At 44.1% G+C, this 16948-nt stretch overlaps 2 protein-coding genes across 2 annotated transcripts in view; one reads left to right on the top strand and one right to left on the bottom strand.

Moving 5' to 3' along the window:
* Positions 1–16948, top strand: part of LOC135803871 (uncharacterized) — a 63456-nt gene that overhangs the window by 39666 nt on the left and 6842 nt on the right. The gene's annotated exons all lie outside the window — the stretch shown is intronic.
* On the bottom strand, positions 4455–6262 carry LOC135793336 (uncharacterized). Its single transcript, XM_065304257.1, has 2 exons — positions 6079–6262; positions 4455–5784 (listed from the first exon to the last, which is right to left on the bottom strand). Exon 2 carries the CDS (start codon positions 5778–5780, stop codon positions 4455–4457), a length of 1326 nt encoding a protein of 441 aa, XP_065160329.1. The 5' UTR covers positions 5781–5784; positions 6079–6262.

Genomic DNA, 16948 nt, shown 5'->3' with positions numbered 1-16948 from the left:
CCGGCCCCGAGGCAACCAGGATAAAACCAGACCGGATTCGACCGACAAGCTGGCCAAACATTCGAACGTTACACATGTTATTTGCGACGTGTGGCTTTCTATTTAATTTTTATCTGCTTCATCTGCTAGCATGAGCGATGGCGCATTATAATTATTTCGAACGCGGTGCTGCGTTTTATTGAATTTACGACTTGGTTAATTAATTTTTCGATTATTTTTGATCGTAAATTACACGTGGATTTATTGTCGCGCGCGCAAAACTTACATTCGGGCGATGTAATAATTTATTACTTCACTGTGCGGATGATTCGAATAGTTATTGTTCTGCGTGAGTGACTTTCGGCAAAGGTAATGAAATAAATCCGACAAAATATGCCTCCGAACACAACGCGACGTGATGGAAATGGAAAAGCGTTGTAGGTGCGAAAGTTGCACGGAAATGACGCGGAAATACCACCAGCCGGACTGATAATTAAATTGAGTTTGTAATATCTACACCACTCGACCAATGCAACTTCATTAAACCCGATGGGGTCAGTATAAAAGTTTTTTTTCCAAGCGGTCGATCAAAAAGTAATGATAAAGATGCGACGTGGGCGCAATAACCGAATGGTAACGGCCCACGTTAGACGCGAGACAGTGAAACGAGCATATTACATCACATTTGCAATATAAATGTCGCGCTTCGGAGAGTTTATATGGCGTCATATGTCACCTTTATTCACATTTGCGCGGGGGTGGGTTTTGAGGTGAAGCTGGCACAAGCACACGCTGCAGAAACAAAAAAATAAACGCAACATTTACTTACAATCGACATTCAACATTCGTCTAATTATTTTTCACCCGCGGCGTGAACATGCGCCGCAACTTGTTGCCTTCTGGACTCGCCCAGCGCAAATCTTTAATTAATTTCAGCATTTTAGATTACTGCGGCTGGGTATAATACCATTGTTGCTAAATAGAAAACATGCGCACGTAGGTCGTGAGCGTGCAGCGTTGCGAATGCAAGCCGCGCGCGGAATTGGAGTGAAAATCGAGGGTGCACGCAAAAAAATTCGTTAATTGCCCGCGGGCACGTCACCCACATTCATATATCAACCATTTTCACGTGATCGCTCGCAATTCATTTAATTGAAACCCGTTTATGCGTAATAAATTCATTTGCACGTTTCCTAAATTACGCCCGCCGTGCACGCGCTTTGTTTATGGTCGCTGGGCCGACCCCGACAAGAACTCGTATTAGTTTTATTGTTCCACTAATGATCTGATAATACAGCACTGCCGCAAGTAAGAAATTACAGTAAATCACATCGGTGCGCAAAAAAAAAAACACTGCCCACCTGCGAAATAAATATAGTTGATGATAAATTTTCAGTTACGCATTATTTACGTTTAGTTTAAAGGGCAAGTCGTGTTTTCGGCGGTAATTTTATTTATATTATGCTTATTATTATATAAGTTTTGGACTATGTTTTAATTTAGCCGGTAAGTACACGTTTCAAAAGTGTGTTTAGTTCAGAAAGTATGTGAAATTGGTGTCCGAAATTTGTTTTAATGTTCCAAGTGGTGCGCTGGAGTGCAAAAAAAAAGCTGGCACACACGAGAGTTGCATCTAAATTAAAATCTTGCCTTTGTGCGCGAGCTGCTTTTGTGCATGTTTCGTGTTGGCGCGTCGTGCGCCATTTCGATGATCCCCCGATGCGACAACGCTGCGGCGTGTATTCCGTTTCCCGATGCGGTTGAGATAATTTATTGTTTATGCGAATTCGCGGCCGGCGGCGACAAATTGCGCGCGCGAGTCGCCCGCTCCAAGTTATCCGTCTTCGTTTACGATTATGCATTTCGATACGCGCCCCTCGGAATAAACAAACTCTTTACATATTCAAAAGGAGTGCCTCGCATCCTTCTCCAGCGCTGAAGAAGTAGGGGACTTTCAATTCGTTTCATCGGCGAGACGACGCGCCGACGAGCCGACGAACGAGGAGCGAATTCGTTTATTTTCCATTTTTTTGTGCTGCGTGCCCCGCTTTATCTCCGCAGCGCTTCATATTTTAATATTCCAATAAATGTCTCTCGTTCGGACGCGAGTGGTGGTGGTGGTTGTGCTTGTGTGCCTTTTCGTTAGTCGTCTCTCGATGCGAAGAGCGCTCTCGTCACTGCCGCCGCAGCAGCCGCCGTCAAACGAACATCTTACATTATTTAAAGTTTATTTTTTGCTGTTTGCACGTCTCCGCTTAATGTTTACTTTTATTAGGTCGCCTTTTGTGCGCTATTTATTATTCATTTTTGCGATGAATTTTAATTAAAAGCGTTCGCAAACAGACACGAAATAATTGCGAATGTGCGGAATAACATCGGCGCGCGATTCGCGATCTTGACAAAGTGCGAAAACTTGCCGCTGTACACAGCAACTAGTTTTAGTTATTTTTAATTATTTGCGCGGAGCGATCGGCTCCTTTCACTCCCAGCATGTTTTTAGATGGCAAACAAACAGTTATCTCGTCGACGGCGTCTGAATGGGGGCGGACTGTCGCCTCGGCGTGCAATTACATTTGTGCACGACTGTTGAAAGCTTTTACACTTCGCAAGCGCTTTCTATTTATTTTAAGTATTGAATTCGATATTCGTCGACTGCGGACGTACCTTTGATTCCGGCGCGACACGCAAATCTAAACATTCAACGCAAAAATTAGTTCCAAGTACACATTCACGTTCACAATCAAGCAATTTATCTTAAATTAATTAATTACTTTCTCACACGCAAAATTTCACGCGTTTTTACACCTTGTTCGGGAAAATTATCAGCAAACTATTTTAAAGTAATGATAAAAATATTTTTAAACTTGGCTAAGTAAGTTTTAACTAAAATTTCAACAGAAGTCTGACTTAAAACTGAAAATTTTGCGAAATAAAACACGAGTTAAAAATAGATTTATGGCTGGACATAATAGGAATTCCCCATGTGCTATGAGCGTAAGAGTTTGACGGAACGCGAAAAACATGCCATAGCAGCGGAGGCCAAGTCCATTGTTATTCATGATCGAGGAGCGGCGGCGTCCAACATGCGCGTGCTTATAAATTTGCCGCATGTAGATTTTTTCGCCTCGTGAATATTGGAAAATGAATTTCGCTCATAATGCGCACTTGTGAGAAATGTCGAACATATTTTACGTCATGTGCCGCCCCCCTAGTTTACTCCCAGCAACTAGAAAGCGTCACATAGTGGCATTTGTTCCTCTAAGTGCGCGCCCTCCACATACTTGCGAATATTTTTAATAACAACCCGTGCGCGCTGCGAATTTTATATTAAATTCCGTGGTTTCATTAGATGTCGAGACGACCGAGGCACTCCGGCTTATTGCTCGACGGTTTTTTCGCCCGGCGGCGCCCGGTGGCGTCTAATTTGCGGACGTAATCTAAAATTGCTAAATTTACATCTGTTGTCCTAGAAGTTGCCGGCGCTAGTGCTTCCTGCTGGGTAGTGCGCAGTCAATTACGAGAGCGCCGGCATTCTTGCCGGCTCCCGGCGGCGGCTAAGTGTATCTACTTCTGTGTTGCGAAGAGAGGAGCTTGGTCGCGGGTCGAGCAGAGCGCATCAGCATCAGCAACGGCGCGTGCAATTCGAATACATGAACCGTAAACGTATCGCCGTATTGTTTTCGCCCCCGTAATGGGGGCGACATCACGGCGAAACTATCAGAGAGGCAAACAGCCGCTTTTGCTGCAATTTTGTTTTGAATTTAATACTTTTTAACAACGTTACTGCGCGTGCCGGGAGAGCAGGTAGGATTCGTACATTTTTACTTGACGCCATATTAAAACTAAACTATATAATATATTCGAATAAGTTTAATGTCCCTATATAGCCTATATATCTGCCTATAATTATAGTATGGTACAGCTCCGTCACAAATCACACAGACAGAATTATGATCAGTTTTCCAAAATGGAAATCGTACGAAAGTACCCCACACACGGGGTACCTTCGTGCATAGTGTGGGTACTTTCGTACATGATGGGGTACCTTCATACAGTCAAAGAAAATAAACAATTGTTGATTAAATTTAATCATTTATTGAGATCAATTTAACACAGAATCAGCATTTTTGTATTAAGAACCAAGATATATTATTTAGGTATTCATAGGTATCATATAATATGCATTTGCTTCATTATCAGTCTTTGTAGTTTTCTTTTGCTTCTTTAAATTAAATGACTCTTTCGATTGAGATTTCCTCTTTATTGAAGATGCGTTATCTGCATCTAAGACAAGATGTAGAGCTTTGATGGCCTTAGCTTTTTGTTTTTTCTCTTGCACTTGCTTCTTCAATAGTCTTCCTTTTTCTATTTCTGCCAGTCTATCTTTTTGTATCCTAGTGCCTAGCTTTCCTTTCCTTGTTTTCTTTATTGAATCTCTTCCACTCTAGGATATGGCCTGACTAACTCTGGGGTGATCAACCCCACAGCAGCAATCTGTTACTGTTGTAGGTGATAGCAAAGATGGAGACACAGATGATGAACAACTTGGAAGGTTTTGTTGAATAAACTCTGTCTGTAATCATCGTCGCCAGAAAAGCTAACCTATTAAAAGGCCATATTCCGGCCTTCTCAAAGGCATGAGTGATATTTTTACCAGTAAAGGATTCAAAATATGCTATCTTAGCCAGTCGTGGTATATTATATATATTGAGGGTTTTGCCTGGGTTATTCACGTGCCAATCGTTAAAAGCTATCTTGAGTTTAGCCTTAAACGGTCCAAATACTCCGATGTCTAAAGGCTGGAGACGATGTGTCGTGTGGGGTGGAAAGGATAGATAAATAATCCCATTATCACGAGCATAGTTTACAGCTTCAATAGTCACATGGCTCTCATGGTTGTCGACAAGCAACAAAATGGGATTATCTTTAGAGCACGACGATTTCTTTTGGATGTGTTTCAGTACCTCTATAAATATAGCAGAAGTAATCCATCCATTTTTTGTTGCAACTCCCAGGCTTCCTTCTGGTGCACCTGTCATAAAGTGGTCCTTGAAGTGAACCCTCGGGAAGATAAATAGTGGTGGAATTGTATTACCACTAGCTGAAATTATTCCTCCAAATGTAACTAGTTCTCCCCTCTCTGCTGACACAAGTTGGCCTATTTGTTTTTGATTCTTTTCAGCTAAAACTTTAGGTGTGCTCAGCACTGTGGAAATTCCGGACTCATCAAAATTAAAAATACGATCTGAAGTAAATTTGTACTTTGTTAGAACCTTTTCAAGGTTATTATAAAAATCAGTTACAGCAGTCTTGTTAAAAGCAAATGATCTAGCGGCGCTGGTATTTTCAGGCTTTCTAAGACTCAGGTTTCCGTTTCGCCTGCGGAAACTATCCAACCATTCTTTACCAGCCATTTTATTATGATGCCAACTCGGATGAAAATTAAGCTGATTGGCTTTTGCAAACTCATATGCCAATTTTCTGACCTGGATGATCGTCAGACCGTAGTGCATTTTGGAGCATTCAATAATGTAATTGTTTAAAAGGGCTTCCTCCTCAGTTGAAAACACCTGATTTGACGTAAACTTGGAAGTGAACGCACGGGTAGGCATATTTTCGGCAGCTTCTTGTTGATGAAACTTTTTCAGACGACTTTCGAGTGTTGTTGGTTTGACGCCATATTTTTGTGCAGATTTTCTAATAGATAATGTCTTATCCAAAACTTCTTTTATCGCCGATTCTATTGCACCTTCATCTACCTCTCCCGTCCTCGTCCCCTTTTTAATATATATTCGCGGCATGGTTCTGTAACAATATTAGATTTTACTGAAAAATAGATACATTTAAATGTCCAGTCAGGCACGGGGAGCATTCGTACACGTACGAATCTACCCCACCCCCTACCTGTACGAAGGTTCCCCAACACCAAAAAAAACAATTAATATCGAAAATAAAAATAACCGCTGAAACTGGGCCAAAATCTATATTTACATGCTAAACTAAGTTATTCCTTCACAAACTGTGTACATTCACTTTTACAATAGGAATAAAGCGTGAATAAACAAAGATGTTTAAAAACATAACCAAAAAAATACTTACTTGGCGCGAAATCACGTTACGACTCGTTGCGTCGAAGCCGGCGGCTGCACTGACGTCTCACCCCGCGAGTAACCTATGCGTGCGAGTGGGTCTCACGCACACAAACACAGACCTGTCAAAGTATTCTACAGTGGTAGGAATAAGGACTGTACGAATGCTCCTACTGTACGAATCCTACCTGCTCTCCCCGATGTTAAAATAATCAAAAAGGAGAAGAAGGAGAGGAAAAAAGTCGCGTCCGGACTCTCGACTCGGCGTGCTCTTTATATTTCTATTCGGCGGACTCTTAAAAATTGCGCAGCTTAAACTGTCCCCAAGTTTGCTACCCCACGTTCCGCGCCCGCCGCTTTATGTGTGTTCGGGCGAATCCTTCTGCGCGTGGATCGGCCAAGAGCGGAGAAAAGTAGCAATTTAGATGGTAATTAGACAATTAAACTCACGAAATCTTTCTACAGTGGTTTACACACTTTTCCACCGACGAGCGCCTTCCCTCAGCCTCTTGGACAGATTGAGCTCATTTTTCTTTGGACAACTTTCCCGCTCGTTTTTATATCTGTGTCGAGCAAACAAAATGCGCGGGTTTAAATATTCGATACGGAATGACTAACACGACTTTATTAAAATTTCTCGTACAACAACAATGTATAGATATTGTTAATTTGAAGAGCCAGCGCACAATAAAATAAATTCCGTAATAAACGCGACGTCACGTTCGGTAATTACAAAGGCAATGAGCTGCACTTAAACGAACAAACAGATTTTAAGTGTTTAAACTTTTTGAATTTGAATTTTCATGCGAATCATAGTCGTGGGGCGCATGCGCGGCGGACTTTAACAACGAAACGGATTAATGATCCTCGTCGCATTAAAATGCGCAGCGGCGAGGTGGCGAGATGGCGCGAACTTTCGAAACAATTTTCGCGTTTCGGAATTAAATTTGTCAAACGCGTCCGGGTTTAACACGGTCCGCCGGGCCGTGGCGGTGTGGTAAGTGCGGCGGCGGCAGCGGTCTTTGGACGCACTCGTAACGCCACGCCGGCGCTCATAAATGAACAATAAGACATTAAGCCATGCCAACTATTATTTAGTTTTATTAGCCATTGTAGCACTTTATGCCTGGGGGCAGTTTTTGATTACTTCACTCCCGAGGGTAATAAGTAATAAAGGAGCGCACGGAGTTAAACAATTTCGGCGCGCTGCCGTTTTTATTCCGAAACTAAAAATTGAAACATTATTAAAATTCTGAAAGAGAGTGGTTGGAGGTCAAAGGGTCAAGCTGTGCTATTGCTGCCTGCGCGCGCTTAATGACCATTCGATGTTTATAATCCCGTCCCGGCTCGGGGTGCTGCTGTCCAGACTTTAATTGCGAGTTTTTTTCCTACAAGTGGTGCGCCAAAGATTTTTATGTCAATTGAATTCGCTGCCGGCCGACGGCGAGCGCACACAAAGCGAATTTTAATGAGCAAAGTTATTATTTCGCGAGATTATTTATAATAACTGAACGGAAAACGCCGCAGCGAGTCACGAAGGCAACAACATGCTAATTTAGTTTGTGCACGATTGTCTTTGCGCTTCTTTGCAGCTGGCGGCGATTTTTTTGCGCCCGCGCGCTTATTAAAATTTATTGAAATGAAAAATACCGGAAGCACAGTCTGGAAGGGTTTGAACTGAGCGCGCGCTAATCGAACAGCAAGTTGTGTGCGCGGAAAAAAAGCAAATCGCATCACAGGCAATTTGGTCGATTCGGCGTCAATAATTGAAAGAGTTAATTACGATACGTGCGAGTTGGGCGCTGGGCAGGGCGCAAATAACGCGGATTTTCCTACGATTTCGTGCGCTAATGCCTGCAAAGTTCGATATTGTGTAATAACCGGTCGCGTCCGAAACTTACAAACTGTAATTAGTTTCGAAATTCAGTACACAATGCACATTCATTCTACACCTGCATGCGTTATTTTTACAGCGCACAACTCGTAATAACATATAATTCACCGGCGGCGGCGGCAGCGCGAGCAAAAAATCGCTTTTTACTGCATTTGTTTTGCTTCTTCGGCTACCTACGGGTAATCTAGTGATTTCTATTAGAGCGCAATTTCCGGGTGGTGGACGAAAAACGCCCGGCGAGTCGAAACATTTTCGTGTTTGCCAGGCGGGCGCGTCTCCGCTCCACCATTAGGCAAATTTAAAATCAAAAAACTGTCAATGCCACGTCTATACACTGCTGTATATATACATTTTTTGTTTCGTTAAGTCTTTCATTCCGCCGGAATGAAGTTCGCATATTTGTGCAATTTCACGCCGATAGCGTCACTGACGTGCAGCAGCCGCGATGCATTGCGACAGCTCGCTGAAAATAACAAAGGCCTCGTCATTGAGTAAAAAAAAATAAACATAAATTTCAAATACGCCCAAATTGCGTGTGAACTCAAAGACGAACCTGAAAATTGCAGCAGCAGTGGCGGTGGTGTAAAGTAGGGGGCTGTAGTTAATTAACCGCTTTGTTTGCACTCGTGACGGGCGATGGAGAATAATATTTGTTATTCTTAATAAATGCCGGCGTGTGCATGTGGGAAATTGCTCCGTAATTACACATACGAATCGCTTTATTGATTTCCAGTGCGGCCTTTAATTGAGTGTTATATATCTTGCAATCAAACAATAATTTGTGCGCAAACGAGAGAACAAAAAAATGCATACAATCTAATTGAAAAATAACTTCGAGTAGTTATTAGTAACAGAATGCTAATAAAATTTTAAACAAATTACAAAAATTCATAATTAAATAAACTATGCGCTTGAAATTGTTGAAATTTGTATATTATTGCAGCGCAATGCGATAATAATAGCAGTAAAAGAATTTTAAATTAAAGTTTGAAGCGTCCTTTAATATTTTCCGCATCGCTATCCACTGATATTACGAATATCGCCGATTACACTGGACGTATATCCAATTTTCATGCCCGCCTAAGCGGCGAATGAATACCTGCATCGAAAAGGTAATTGCATCGATAATAAATCTAGCGAGGAAAAAAGCGCCCGCGCGCGCGCGAGCGCCGACCGAATGGAACGACCGAAAAATACAACAAAACAATAAACCATTTAAATCCGTTTGTATTTTTCTTGTTGTTGGAGCGACTTTTTTATATGCCGCAGCGAACTAATGACTCGCGACTAATGCCGTTTAAATGCGGGGCCGCGCTTTTCGAATATCTCTCGCCGCCGCCGCCCCCCCGCGGCCTGAAACCCAAATCGGTACTTATTGCGCACAGCGAGCGATTTTGTTATGTCGTTATCATGACCGGACTTGCCACTACAATATTACGCGGTGATTTACGTTTTAAAGCCGGCGCAGGTCTCAGCGGTGCCTCTCGGCGGCGGCTGCCGAGGATATTTACTTTGCGAACCGCGGGCTTTCTTGTTTTCGCCCGCCGCCGCCTTTCGGCGAGCGAAAATAAACAAGCGCGCGGTCGACTGCGCTGGTCAATGTTAACGCACCACCACCACCGCCACTGCCACTGCCGCCGCTATGCATAATCATAACGTGAAAAAATCATTAAAACATATTTTTATTATGCAAAAAATAAAGTGTGTAGACTGCCGGCGGCGTAGCGCGTAACGACACCATTTCCCACGTGAAATCTTTTACGTTTATGTTCGCATATCTTTGTGCGGTAATAAATCGTGGGGGCGGTTTATTGCTTCTTGATAAAAACGCAAAGATTGCACTGAAACATTTATAATGAGCCCCTGCTGGGCCTAATCAACGTCGGTTGGTTTTTTCGTGCGAAAAAAAAATCCGTCGCTCGTCATTAATCAGCAATTAACTTTTCATGCACCTTGTAATGATTAATTCATGAGGTATGCTCACGCCCCGCCGGAGGAATTAGTCTTCTAGGTGTTTGTTATGAGTTTATTGTCGATTGATTGATTTAAAATGAATTAAAATGTTTTTTTGCTTGGAAAAACACGGCAGGTAGATAAATTACGTGCGATCTTTGATTTGAGACTCCCCGCCGACATGCAATAGTCTTAGCTCTTATTGGGAATGTAGAAAATTCATTGTCCAACGGACATGTCCCAGCCCCCTGTCTCGAAGTTGTTCAGCCGGCGTTCCCGAAGGTCGGAACAACACTAGCTGTTCGGGATGACATACGCGCACCGATAACGCTTGCTCTTATTTTCCATCTTTCAATCTTTCCATCTGTCCGTTTTCCGTCTCGGTTCGCCTCACGATCGAAAACAATAAGCAGCGCGCGAGCGTATATTGGAAAACCGACGATCGCCCAGCATCCGGAAATGCTCCTTACTCACTCTCCGCGACGTGTCCATGTTCGCAGCGGTCGGCGTTTCATTGAATCCCATCGCATTGTGCTCGACGCGGCGGCTTTAAAAATATTTCGCTTTCTTTACAGTTTTCTTACCAGCCAGTGTCCGTACGTGCTCCAACTATCTATCTAGATGCGTGGCGCGGCACATAAATGATGAATTCAATTGCACGCCGCCGGAAAGCTAGCGAGCCGAACGCGAAAAGGCGAATCACAGAGTGAACCCAGGACGAGAGATTAACTGCTAATACTCATAGCTCATAGTCATAGCCCTTACATACATCCACAGGGGTTTTTATCGATTGCGAGCGGCGTTTGATTGGCACAGCACAACACGCCGAACGCACGTTGTATAACAAGGAAAAGCGAATTGGAATCGGCGAAATCTCGCGAGGATATGAGGCGCGGAAGGCAAGTGGAGCGGGGGCGGCGCGCCGGCACTACAGGGGCTTTTATTTACGCCGCCAGACAGCTGTCATCCAGCCGCCGACAATCGCTGCACGTCGAGCATATATACGACGTGTTTCGCAGATTCGTGGCGTGCGCTTTTATTACGCTAACGTGTCTCATCCGGGATGTAATTTCACTTCCTTCAACATGCAATGCGCTTAATTTTGTCATTTTTCATCGACGCCTGTTTGATTTTTGTCTCATGCCGAGACATCCTGAGTGTTATTGTTCGCAGTTATCCCGGTATTTTCTCCGCAGACTCTGTTAAGTTGAGCCGAGGCGAGTTCCTGCCGGAAACAAAACAGCAAACCGGATTATCAATTCATATTTACATCAGTTGGAGGATTTTTTTCTCTGTTAAGTTGGCTGGAATTGTTTTAAATGCCGCTGTAGGTATTTATGTGTTTTCGGAAAGAATTCGATCAATTTCTACTCACAATAACCGCCGCTGCATATTTTCGCTGCCTCTGCGCGTGAGGGTTTATTTGAATTTTTATCCTCGTGTTGCAATCAAAGATGCATATTTTTACCGGACGGCTTGCACATGGGATTAACCGAAACTCAAAAAATTTACGTTGATTTGCCGTATTGTTTACGGCGGCTGGCGCAAACAATATGAGTGCTTGTTTTTAATCTCGTCGATGCGACGCGATGCGTAATTCGATTCCGCGCAACGCACGATTGGAAAATCGCCCAATTTTCATTTGTTTGCCGCGTTTGATTTGCGCCGCCCGTCTGCGTCCACATCGTTTATCATAATACACTAACAATTGTATTCCTGTTTTTTTTTTCCGTCTTTCATCTACGTAAATCGGCAATTACAACCCTCATTGGGGTTTTTGTGTTGTGCGCTGCGCACTTTTCTGTTTATATTTGGATTTGCGCTGTGTTTGCTGCGCAAATGTTTGCGATGTAACCAAAGTAGATAAAATCATAATCTTTATCTTGTCCGGCCATCCCGGGCCCCTGACAATCAACTAACGATCGTGCGCTCGTCCGGGCCAAACAAACAAACACCCAATAAAGTCAACTCGGCACTAATGCACTTTAATGCACGTTAAATGTACAACCAAACCAAGCGCGCCGTCGGTGGTTGCTGGATTTCCGATTTGCAATCGTATGTCAAGCAAAACGCATAAGCCGCCGTCAACTGGCCAACTCTCGCCAACATTCAGCGCGGATACGCCCGGTACACACACCTTTGCTGCTAGTGTGGTCATATCGAGTGTTCGCTGAACTTCAACTAATCCGAAAACACTTCACACCATTATTTTATCCTCGACGCGCTCAAGTTGTTTATTTAATAATAGTTTCGAGTGGAATTTCATTAGATCCTCATTAGTTATGTGCAATCTAATAACCGTAGTGAATTCCTAACGTCCAGCCCGCACACTCGGTGGAAATGCGATGCCTGTACGCATCAGGAAGTAACATGAAGCAACGAAGCAAAATCCGAAATCCACTCGAACGAAGAGTAATCCGATAGGTTGCACATACATTTCGACAATCAATTAGCCAACTATCGGCCGCAAATCGCGCACCGCTGCCCTGCGGGGGGCAAGCGTCCAAAATAGAAACTTCGATGTGTCCATTCTCCAAGTTTCGTGCTCCATGCGCACACACAAATCATGTCGAGATGTGTTTACATTGTTCGCGCCATGCCGAAATATCAGCGCACACCTCGCCAAACCAAACTATGTATATTCCACGCGTACATCATGATGAATTGCTATGTTTTGATCATGCGCTTAATTAAAACGATTGGGGATTATCGCAATTTGTGGCAATCGAGAATGCATCATATAGTTGTGTTTAATTCCGGTTTAATACGCTGTACGTATAAGTTTCTCAGCGCGATGCGGAAGTCATGTCTTTGGTGCGTCGCCCTCTTAACTTAACTCTTAACTAACTGGCCGCCGCCGCCGCAGCAGCACAAACAACCCGCGGCGAACTATAAAACACTCGTTGAACTCGCAACAAACACACTGGCAAGATGACAGGGCCGGGTCGAGCGACAGCGGAGCGAAGGACATTAATTTCAATTTGCATGCGGCGGCGGGGGCGACCGCAACGCGAAATTCACACTCGGCGGGTCGTAATGTCTGCTTAAATAGTGTCCACACATTTGCATCACAAGCGCGCGTATATATCAATCCTGCTTCTTGGCGCGGACCCGCGGGCGTCCTTCAAACACGACAATATGTAAATGCGCGTATCAGTGATGGTACACGTGTTTCACGCGCGCGCCCCGTGCTAATTTACAACTTTTATCAACTGCGCCATCGTGCGCGCACTCGGAATTAATAATATATTGCGGAAGATATGCGCGCCGCACGTACTTTGTACTTAAACGCGGGGGCGTATGTTCGTCGAACAATGCAACAGACGAGTAATGAATCGAATATCATGTTACCGACGACGAAATTTTAATGATTTCCAACAAAAAATACGATTTTCTACTGTTACACAAACTCCAGACGTTGGTTTTGTGTTTTATTATTGAAATGTAAAAAGGAGATGCCTTGGGCTTCAGGATGATAATTCGTAAAGCGTATGTGGTCCCGGCAAGCGTTCCGTATTAAATTAACCCTCGCGCCCACTTACGTACCCGGCGCGCACTCACAATCCAGTCATTGGTAATTAAAAAACCGGCCACTATCATCCTGCAAAGCCGCAGGAAGCGCTTCAAAGCGGTGGGATTCGGCCACGCGTGCGGTGATACACCCTCCGGCAGGTCACGCGCGCACAAATCAATTCGCACCGCGATGACTGGTAATTAATAGGCCGGTACGTACGGTCCGCGGCCATATTTCAAAAGAGATTAGGTCGTGGATATTCGCGCTGATATTTACAACCAGCGGGCGGCCGCATTCCTTGCGCCTTTATCAACCCCGAGGAGCGCACGTACGTGTGTAACTTTCGTGCATGTTTCCGGTGCGGGCGGCAATAATGGTCAGGGGCACTCGTCCTTCGGGCGCGCCGCGCCGTGGGAGTCCGTGGGTGGCGGCGTAGCTTTGCGGCCCGCCGCAAATGAAATTTATAGCACTTAATTGTTACCTTCGTTTACCTTTGCTTTTGATTATGCCCGCGCTCTCACACCTTGGAATTCCTTCGATATGACAAATAGCACGTGGAGAACGCCCTTTTTACTTCTACCACTACACGATGTTTTTGTTTGTGCGCGACGTTTTACTCTCGCGCCGCCACTCCAATTTGATGTCCGGATAGATTTTCGTTCGTTCAATTCCATTAGCCGTAATTAGGTCGTGGCGTGCGGCACGTTTTTATGCAACCGATTGTGAAAATTTAAAAAGCGGATTCGCCGTGCAAATTAACGCCCGGCGAATGTTATTAGTTCGCGTCGATTCGGGCAAGTTTTTTGTTCGCGCCCGAGCCGGAAACGTCGCGCGAAACTAAACTGAATATAAATTCGCGATTAGTGGAATATAGCGGATTAAGTTCTTCGGGCTTTGGAAATTTTCTTCGACGCCTGGGCGGGCCGAGGGCGTGCGGACACATTGGAATGGAATGAAACGAAGACAATGAAGCGTGTGCATCAAAAGAGGAAAGCAAAAGCAAAGCGCGGGCGCTAAGAAAAGGGAAAAGTACGGATTCCAGTCCAGGAGACCATGAAAAAGAGTGAGAATCGCATGCAAATCGAGCACAAATAATGGGGGCGTACGTTCGATATATTTCGGTATTAAAACCTGATTATTTGATAAAAATGCTAAAGATGTTTTTGGCGATGCAATCGCCGATTAAACGTGCGCGGATTTTCAATAGCGTTGGAATGTAAACATTTATTTTATGTTTGTGACATGTTACGCCCGATACATTTCACCGCAGGACAGAAAGAGTCATACGAGCCTCGGATGCGCACTTCTGGCATTCGGGCGGTTGGCGAACGAGTGAAGAAGTTTCACAAAAGCACCGCCGCCGCACAAAGCGACCTCAATTGAAGTGGTTTACTTGAAGAAATGTGGGGCAATTCGTCGTCGCACGTACTACACGTGGTCGTTGCGGATGCTTCGCGCGCGCGGCTTACGACTTCGCGCGTTTATTATTTCAATTTGCGGGCGCCGGCTTTATTTAGTCACTTTAATTTAACAACGCGCGGCGACAATTTGTCTTTTATAGGCGGCCCCATGCGCAATAAACACCGAAACACAGATTGCCACGTGCGCTGGTGAAAAGTTGGTGCTGGCGGCGGCGGCGAAAACGAGACGCGCCACAACACACCACTCGACGTGACACGGAAATAACGGCTGCCACCTTTTCGCACTCCACGCGGAAGGATCCCACGCGGCGATGCGGAATTAATTGCGAATTAAGCGCGTATTTTATTCGCCGCATTGAAAAATAAGCGCTCGCGCTGAAAGTTAGACGCGCGCGCGCGGGCGTCATTTGCATATGATGCGTGTGTTTACACGGCGAACACATTTACATACGCGTCGATTAATTCGCGCCCCCGCCCGCGAAACTTTTGCATTAATTACAACGTTAAACACAGGAGGTCCTTTGGCACTTCATCCTCTTTGCGCGCGGCGGCACGCATTCGTCGTCGGGGGCGAGCGATACACGTACATATACGGAATGTTTGATTTGCCGACATGCAAGGCGGAAAATCCACCGAACGACAGGAAGCAAACAAATCGGGCGGAGCAGCACGACCAGCGTGCGGCGTAACGAGATTTCATACGTCGTGCCGGCTGCTATTTCAACGTGATTAGTTTGCCGTTTGCATTTCGCATCGCGAAATTGAAACATTAGGTATTAGCAGCCTACGCCGCCTACGCCTTGCATGCAACAAGGTTGATATGTATATGAGCGGTTGCGGAAAGCCCCCGAGAAGCGTGGCACGCCAAAGTGGAGAATGTCGGAGTGGAAACGAAGCGCTGAAAGGATTTGAAGGGTACTAAATGCCTGTTAGATCGCCTGATGGCGCATACTATCTATGAAAATTAATCGCAAATCGATGCGTGCGACCATAGCAAGCAAATCTTTACACTGGCGCCCCGGAAAAAATCGCCTATTCAAATTTGCGGTCATAAATTACAGTTGACTTGACGAAACTGACTCAACTCTGCGGCGGTGGGGTTCATCATAATACTGGCCAAGGGCACACAAGCCATATTTGCAACGCACACACCATTTCGCCGAGTATAAACTATAACATACTGTAATTTACGGACGGGTTGTTTGCAGTCGCGTGCGCGGTTTTAACACAATTGCAAATGGGCTTCATTTTCCCTCGGCAAGTATACGCACATAATAGGCAATATGCAATTTTATCGCAAACCAGCGGAGATTATTTTCGGTATCATTACGTTAATTCATTTGCTGGAAACAAGCGTATGGTCTACATTTCATTTCAGCTGGTATAAACAAATCTATAAATTGCCTATCGGGGGCATTAACTTCAACTCAAGCCGTGGGTTGATTGTCAAATTGCTTTTTATCGACGTTTGCTTTTATCGACAGCTAATATCTATTTTTCAGTAAATATATTTCTGTCATATGAAATAAATGTCAAACACACACGAAATTAGTTACAGCGGAAATATTTGGATAAGTACCTATTAGCAGTCGTTTGAGCTAATTGTATCACATAAATATAAATGTTAATTAATGATTTTTATTGTCACACAATTGACAATAATTAATTTTTCTTTGTTATTACCTGGTCATACTGGTAATTTGCTTTATTGGCGTTGATGAATATTATATTTACTCAGTAAAAAAAAATTCTAGGTCTTATTTAACAACACGAGTCACTCTTACCTAATTGCCAAGTTACTCCACTCTGCTGATAAAAGTACACTGTAACTATCGATGACAACAAGTCGAAATATTCAGGCGTCATTAGTAGTCCATTACCATCGGAATCAATAACAATGGTAATATTAAGCAGTTAGTGAAAAGCGCGTGCAGTAAAACACACGCGCGTTTTTCTCGTCATTAGAAACAAATTTGGTGCTGCTCCCCTTCGTTTATTTATTGTTTTTGATAACGGGTCGTGCGTTTTATATCGCGATTTTGTCATATATAGAAATCAAGCTCGCATCGATCGGCATTGATGACGAAATTGAGAAGGC

Source organism: Atheta coriaria, unplaced genomic scaffold (assembly GCF_025399875.1).
Source record: "Atheta coriaria isolate IRGN ID8LTWV9N9 unplaced genomic scaffold, Caltech_Dcor_3.1 hic_scaffold_1_pilon, whole genome shotgun sequence".
Taxonomy (NCBI): Eukaryota; Metazoa; Arthropoda; class Insecta; order Coleoptera; family Staphylinidae; genus Dalotia; species Dalotia coriaria.
The sequence above is the reverse complement of the archived record's forward strand: the minus strand, read 5'-3'. Positions and strand labels throughout refer to the sequence as shown.

Bases quoted from the DNA above. Each gene is read 5' to 3' on its own strand.
- LOC135793336 (XM_065304257.1), bottom strand. From the start codon at position 5,780: ATGCCGCGAATATATATTAAAAAGGGGACGAGGACGGGAGAGGTAGAT.